At 43.3% G+C, this 7,898-nt stretch overlaps 1 protein-coding gene across 1 annotated transcript in view; it reads right to left on the bottom strand.

Annotated features, from left to right (window-relative positions):
* si:dkey-98f17.5 (uncharacterized protein LOC569123 homolog) overlaps window positions 1–7,525 on the bottom strand; it is a 14,255-nt gene extending 6,730 nt beyond the window's left edge. Inside the window, exons 1-7 of the mRNA XM_031755447.2 lie at window positions 7,328–7,525; window positions 5,989–6,100; window positions 4,289–4,382; window positions 3,475–3,529; window positions 818–958; window positions 531–691; window positions 350–448 (exon numbers count right to left, since the gene is read on the bottom strand). Coding sequence (XP_031611307.1) covers window positions 350–448; window positions 531–691; window positions 818–958; window positions 3,475–3,529; window positions 4,289–4,382; window positions 5,989–6,100; window positions 7,328–7,439 — 774 coding nt within the window. The 5' untranslated portion in view covers window positions 7,440–7,525. The remainder of the gene's footprint in view (window positions 1–349; window positions 449–530; window positions 692–817; window positions 959–3,474; window positions 3,530–4,288; window positions 4,383–5,988; window positions 6,101–7,327) is intronic.
* Window positions 7,526–7,898: the final 373 nt, after the last annotated feature.

A 7,898-nucleotide genomic window follows, 5' to 3' on the forward strand; every position in this document is an offset into this window, starting at 1 on the left:
CTACTGTACAATATAAAGCGCCTTGAGGCGACTTTTGTTGTGATTTGGCACTATATAAATAAAATTGAATTGAATTGAATTGAATAAAAGATGGTCTGGAAGCTTCCATGACAAATCCTGAGGGCATTCTGACTGACAGCCTTGTGGACTTGGCAGAAAGTGAAGCTGCACTCGCTCAGCAGAAAATGAAGCGGAGGTCTTGAGGGATGCACAAATCTACCACGCACACTTCGTGGTTGTAGATCACAAGATGGTGCAGCGATAACTGCACTGCCGTGGTTTATAATATTTGCACAACCAGAACTAATTTTTTAAAATAACCAACACAGAAACGCACAGTTCATTTTACCTTCTGTGGGTTTGGGATGTATATTGTTGGCATCTCAAAGCCACATTTGTTGAGGCCTGGACGGCGGCACAGTTCTTGGACTATCTGCATCATCACTCTCTGATGAGAAAGAAAAAAGTTCATCTCACAGGTTCAACTTTCTTTGAAACAAAAATTAATTATACAAATCAGGTAAACTGACCTGTCTGTCTGTCTCCTTCCCGGCTTCATCTGCTTTGCTGAGGTAGAACAACAGCTTGTCTGCGCATTTTTCGCTCAGCTTCTCCACGATGTTGAGCGTGCGTTTGCAAAGCGCTTGGCCCATCGGGTCAAAGAATACAAATATCAGGTCTGCCTGTTCTCCTGCTCAGAGAAAAAAAGCATTTATTACATTCCTGCAGCTGTACATCAGCTGTGCAGTAGACACAGAGGAGGAGAAGAAGAAGACAGATCACCACTGAAGAGACAAGTTTAAGCTAAAGGACACACCCAACCAAGTGATGGCGCTATTCACATCAAAAGGGTAGATCATGTCCCCGTCCACCAAACCCGGAGTGTCCACGAAAGTCACCAGGCTGAATTTCTTCTGCTTGGAGGTGGAGATCTCAGCAGACAGGTAGTCAGTAACACCTGGAAAATAGAGATGGCGTGCATGTGCAAAAAGATAAAGACACAGTAACTAAGGTAACGAGTTCGGTCCATGCAGGAAAATGTCGCCTCTAATGGCTATAATATTGCTACTGGAAGCCGCAGTGCGGTCAATACTTGGAAGCCTGAGGGAGATCAGCAACAAGATCTCAAGGCAACTTTTATGCTAAGAGCTTTGCATTTTCAGGACGGCAGCTATAATTTAACTCCAAAACGGATTCTTCACAGACACGGCTGTGCGCATGTGAGAAGACACGTTCACCTCCTGTGATGATGAAAATAGCGGCAGCAGCCACACCCTCGCACATGAAACTTTATTTCTGTTTTTCTAATCATGAAAATATTTACGAGGCCTCTGTTTCCTCACTGCCCTCTGCGGAGAGCTTTGTTGTCATGGTTACACACAACAGCTCTTCAACTGGCAGCTTTAGTGTGGGGCGTGGGACATAAAGCTAGCCAGTGAAGAACGACTGTGAGGCAACGCACTGAGAGGTTACGATAATCCACCACAACCATCACACATAAGCCTGAACACCCTCCCTCCCCTTAAATAGAACAGGATCACTATTGAGACGCATCCCAACTAGTGACAAAGTAACCCCTCCCACGCCGACCCACACTCACACCGGGGGAGGCCTGGGATGACACTGAGGCTGTTTCATGCAAAGCGGCAGGTGTCAACAGCCAGCACAAATCGCATCCTTGTGCTGCAGTGAGCAGAGCCACTGCTCCTCTGGCACATTAGCATTCCCTCATGTTTCTCCCACATCAGCATGGCCACAATATCAATAGATCTGCCTCCGAGAACAGTCTCGGAGTACCGAGATATCCCTGCTGTGCAAAAGAAATATTAAAAATATGTATGTTTGTGTTTAGGTGTGTGCAGATTTCATAAAGTACCTTTAATTTAGAGCGCTGCTAGACCGCACTTCAGCTATTCCATATAATCCTAAATAAACAGGCACAAACGGGGACAGACACATCGATCCGTGTGGGAAAGGAAAAAAAGTTCTGCCAGCTGAAAATGAGAGTTATACTCGCCGATGTGCGCTAAGTTCCTGAACTGACTGTAACTGAGAAGACAGTGCAGGAGATCATGTGCACAAGGAAAAGGGCAAAGGCTGCAATAATGCTGCATCGACCAAGACTAAAAAAGAAATTGTTGAGCTGAACAGGTGAAAGCAGACATGGTGCAAATACTTCTACAGGAATCTGAGAAGCCAAAGTCCTTGATTAACCAGCCGATATGATTATTTTTTAATGTGCAGCAAAAGCAGTCAGTTCCCACAAAGCATACAGGCTAAACCCATGACAACAGGTTGATAAGACAGACGCATAAAGATCTAAGTATGAAGCCAAATTAAGAAGCACATCCCAAAGGAGACCAAACTGTGCAGCCAGCAGCTGCTCCCACATGTATGGATATATGGAGCTTTTCTGATGAGTCATCCTCGGCTGCTGTGACAGGTAAACAAATGTCTCATACAGCTGGTTTCCACATGCGGCGGCGACGATGACGATAAAGTTGAAATGAATTGAAAAAAAAAATCCTGCTTGTATTCCAGCAGCAGATTGTTGCGAGGCTCGGGCCTGCGGAGCGAAGCTGTTGCTGCTGGAGTCTGGGCTGTGCCGTCTCTAATAGCTGTGACATTTCTCAGCAGCTCCTTCTGACTAAACTGCACTGCTGCCGATGGGGCGTGTGACTCATACGCCATACAGTGTTCGCTCTGGTCCGCACCCAGTGAACCCTCACTCTCTACACAGTGCCTGTCAACACTCAAACACACTCCCCCACCCTCCGCTGCACACCCCCACTCAGCCAGCAGGCAACACCCAGAGTCTGTAAACGATCACCACGTTCACAGCGGCCGTCCAGAGCGCTGCTGACGCACAGATCTGAGCAAAACTGTCTTAAAACAATATCAGAGCGCTGCACGTGTGCAAGAAGAAGAAAACAGGAGTCTGGACTGATTTATCATCAAGTTTATGACTCACTATTGAATCATCAAGGTGAAGGACCTAAACCCAACCTTAAATCACAGAAGCCTGTGATAAGGATTAATAAGAGCCCACGAGTAACAGAGCATTAAACAGGCAGACATTCTTGTGATGTTACAGATGGAGCAACGCGTCTTTAAAACTGACTTTGATCAGCAGCATCCAGAGGTAAATATTCATTAGTCACCAGCAGAGCCTTATCTTAAACCTCAAAGGTACAGCTACCTTTCTGCAGTTTGTGATTACATTCATCTCCTGCAGTTTTAACTCTCGATTCGAATAATTTGCTAATTGTAGAGACTGATTGGTCATGATTTTCATCAATGAGCATAGAAATATCATGATCAAAGGCATAGAGATGCAAAGCCCCAAGTTTTCACTGTTTACCCGCACATGGAATATGTATCAAATCTAATGTTTCACAGAAGGAACTATCTGCACATTCACTGAGAGAGCATGAAAATGTAGTATAGTAAAGAGTTGAAGAAGTAAAGTCTTACCTTTGAACTCCAGGAGCGGTCGAAAGTGAGGATAGAGATGCAGCGTTGCATTACCCTGTGAAAGGGTTAACAGGACAGTGTTAGAAACAACCCGATGAAACAAACCTGCATTTTTTTTCCCTGCAGTTTTTCCCGCCCCTCTACAACAGAGTCCTCTCTCATCTTAGTGCTTTACACGAGCTGGTGTGCTGCGGCTCAGCGTGCACGCCTTAGCTCTTCCTGCACATTGGAGATAATCCTTCTACTCTGCAGTCCTACACTCCGAATGTATTATTCATACTCCTAACCTTCACCACATCAGGATATGAACAGAGAGGTAGAGGGAAGGGATATCAGAGAGGACCGAGAGGCAGGTGTCTCCCAAGCCTGTTCTCATGCTGCAAAGATGTTTCTGTGTGTGTGTGTGTGTGTGTGTGTGTGTGTGTGTGTGTGTGTGTGTGTGTGTGTGTGTGTGTGTGTGTGCACACAACAAAGCCCCTCAGTGGAGCAGCATATAGAATGAGAAATCACCACTGGCTGAGGGAGTACTTTACATAAATGCCAACATCAAACACCCTGCTTCATCAGCCTTTATGACTGACTGCAGCTTCAGTTCCTGTTACTGAAGTTAAAAAATCGCAACATCTCCTTGAGTACAAAACTAAGAGGTGATAGCTAAATATAAAAACAAGCTTCGTAACAAATACTGAGAACAAAATAAAGGATTGCACTGAAGTAAAAGAGTTAACTGTCACAGTTTTCCTTTTTAAGCTCTGGCTGGGAAATCTTTTCGTGGCACAGCTGCACATGCCGGCCGTGTCCGCGCTGATCTTACCGTCAGAGATTCTCTTTTGCGTCCACTTGTGATGAAGGTAAACCCCTGCGTTTCGATGGCCACCCCTGTTTTCTGTATGTGCTCTTCAACATACCTAGAAAGATAACAACGCCATCAAAAGTGAGAAAGAGCTAAAGCAACAACACCTCAATTCTTGCGGAAAGCTACATGTGAGAAAACGCTGCAAAATGATTCAGTTTACAATCAAAGGGAAAATAAACAAATCCTAACATTTTAAGAAGCTTCAAAAATGTACTGTTTTAATTTTTGCTTGGTAAATTTGATTTATCCACAAGAAACTAATTTAATTCTTTCATGTTTTTAACATGTTGAATGAGAATAAATGTACTTACCTACCCACCAACCCACCTAGCCATCCAGCTGTAATAATATAGCTTGTTGCTTGTTTAAAAGGATGTGAATGTGTAATCAGTGGTATATTACAGAGTTTGGACCTCAAGATGCTAGAGAACAAATGTCAACAAACACTCCTCGAACCAGTTTGCAATCTCTAAGCAATAATAATCAAAGTGATGACCTTAAGAGCATCTTCAACATTAGCCAAGATGAGTATATAAGAATCCTCAAAGATTTAACAAATTAACAAATATTGCAATAGAAAAAAAATGTCACTTTAGCCAATTTGTCAGCAGAAAGCCCCCACTCTCTCTAAAATATGTCAGATCAGTTATAATCAGGGGCAGCGCGGTGGTGCAGTGGTTAGCTCTGCTGTTTCACAACATAAAAAGTCCCGAGTTTGAATCTATTGGCCAGCTGGGGCTTGGGTGGGTTCTCTTTGCGTACTGGGGCTTCCTCCCACAGACCACAGACATGCATGTTGGGTTACTAATTATTCTAAACTGTCTGTAAAGGAAACAAGGAAGACCACAGAAGATGTACATGGTTGTGGTGAAGGCTGGTGTGACAGAGGGGGTTGCTAGGGATAGGGTGGGATGAAGGGAGATAATCTGCTTTGGCGACCCCTGAAGGGTCAGGAGGAGGAGAAGGAAGAAAAGGAGGAGAGGAGGGAGAGGAGGAAAATAAGAAGCTTAAGGAGAAAAATACGAAGAAGGAGGAGGAGGAGGAAGAGGATGAGGAGAAGAAGACGAGGAAGTTTTTCCCAAATTGCGAAAGGTCCCCAGTTCAAGGACAGGAGGAGACACAAATCCCAGGAAGGCTTGTGTCAGAAAAGACCCTCCTTCTTATGTCTGCACATATTGTTTATATTTGATTCAGTACATGTAGTATTTATTAATGGTGATTTGCTGCTCTTTCTTTTAGCACGGATGTGGGACAGTACTACAGTGTCATTGTATGCCATGATCTGCATTTCAAATATGCAGATCCACCCACTGTGGCGACCCCCTGTGAATAAGGGAGTAGCCTAAAGGTCACTAATCTTACAGCATACATATTTCCTACCCAGCATTTATTCAAAAAAGGACAAAACTTTGATTGTGACAAAAGATTTAACTGACATACAAAATAACAATTTACACCTGTTTTTTTCCCCATTTTCTTTAAAAATCCACACTTCCTGGGGCAAAACTGGGCTGCATTCAAACCACAAAGCGCTTTCAAAAAGTCATGTGTGAACAGGATGTTCTCGACACCAGTCTCTCTTTCAAACATAGAGCAGAGCATGTGATGGTCAGGCAGTGTTATTAAATCACAACAACAATAAGAATTATCAGTAATACCAGTTAATGAAGGAGCTCTTTCCTGCAGAGTGGTTACCCATTATCATCACGATGATCTTCTTTCTGGGAGGCAGAAGACGGACTCCCAGGCTGCTGGCAATTTTTACCAAGCCTGAAAAACACACACAACACAATCATGACATGCAATGACTAAAGTGGTACCTTTGTACTGTGATGCTCTAGACTGGTTTTAAAATAAAATAATGTAGTTGTGACTAAATAGTAAGCCTGCACAGATGCATAGTTAATCGTACATGGTTAAAGAGTAGGTAGAGGAAAATTTTACAAAGTGGCAGATGAAATGACTGCCCCTTGTCCTCCCTCGCAACTCTTCTCAGTAGTGACAATGATCACAGTAAACCTCTGAAGTCTACGTTATCTGAACCCTAACCCTATGCAGTCACAATCTGTATGTTTGTTTTATAAATCAGTCTCCCAAGAATGAACATAAATTCTAAGGTTTTTCCTCTTTGGAACAATGATTTCTTTTAGAAATGTAATTCCAATACATCTACTTGATTTTGACATTTGACAATACAAAAGTCTTGAGCCATCTCTCATTTGTTTAGGCCATTTTTTTAAAGTTATTCTTAAGGAAGGGGAAATTATACATGCCTGTGTTTTTATTTAGCTATTACACTATAATATTTTTTTTTTTAAATGACACAGGGTGATCAAGGTAACTAAAATGAGTTACAGGATTATTCGTGACACCACACCTTTCCAAATGTTTACCTTCTAGAAAACAAGCTGATATTCTCTCTGCTTTTCATGCACCCCAGAAGGGTATAATAATCTCCCATTAATAAAAAGCACACAACAGGAGGCTCCCTTATTAAGTTTTTGCATTTTTACTGTAATATCTTACAGTATAAGGCCGTCAATATGCGCCTGTGCCACTTTAACTGTGTTGTTTATTTATTGTGGACTACACTATTTTTATTTTTGATCCTGCTTCTGTAACACAATAAGACCCCTTTCTGGGATCAATGAAGTATCTTTGTATCTATGTGTATGTGATTTTGCAGCAGTGCATACAGTCAGATGGGGCACTGCCCTGCGAGGCTGCAGAGAAGCCTCTGAGATGTTCAACGTCACGTGTTTGACACACACTAGCAGCTGCTGCAGGCTGACACACACATAACACACACACACACACACACACACACACACACACACTAAACAAGCAGCATTACACCTTTAAGTCCACATAAACTTCAGTCGGGGACTTCAGCAGTGCCACAGCTCGGTTGCCATAATATCACAGCCAGGGCGGGCTGGTTTCTACTTTGCGGTCCTAACTTTGCTTTAGCCTTAATCCAGATTATCGACTGTTTACCGTTTTCGCTGTCCACATACAGATTGTGGCACTCCTTCAGTATCCTCTCACTCGGTGTGGTGATCGCAGACTCCAGAGGGTTTGCCACAGACCGGGGCTTTCTACCCGACATGGTTAACGACGCCAGGGGAACCCGCTTCTCTGCCCTTTCCTACACCACACGGGGAAGGGTTTCAGGGTTGCACAACCACCGTTCTGTGCGGAAGAAGCGCTCCCCCTGCGGCCAGACGTCATCATGACATCTGAACAGACAGGTGTTAGTATGCCCTGCGTGGCTTTAAATATTATTTAACGATTAGTTTGTATTACTGACCTTTGTCCATAGAAATATGACAAAATTGCTGTCATGTTGAATGTGTACAATTAGCTCTCGCCCCTCCCCAACCAACACCTGCTCCCAAAATGTGGGCCACGGACCCCTGGTGGGCCGTGAGTGTACTACAAGTGGGCATTAAGAAGTCAATTATTATAAATAGGCTAAAATATAACTGACAAAACTATTATTAAAACTATTACAGTTCAAATCAGTTGTATTCACGTTACTTCAAATTACAACAATAATTGCCTCAAG

This window comes from Oreochromis aureus, linkage group 12 (assembly GCF_013358895.1).
Source record: "Oreochromis aureus strain Israel breed Guangdong linkage group 12, ZZ_aureus, whole genome shotgun sequence".
NCBI classification, from domain to species: domain Eukaryota; kingdom Metazoa; phylum Chordata; class Actinopteri; order Cichliformes; family Cichlidae; genus Oreochromis; species Oreochromis aureus.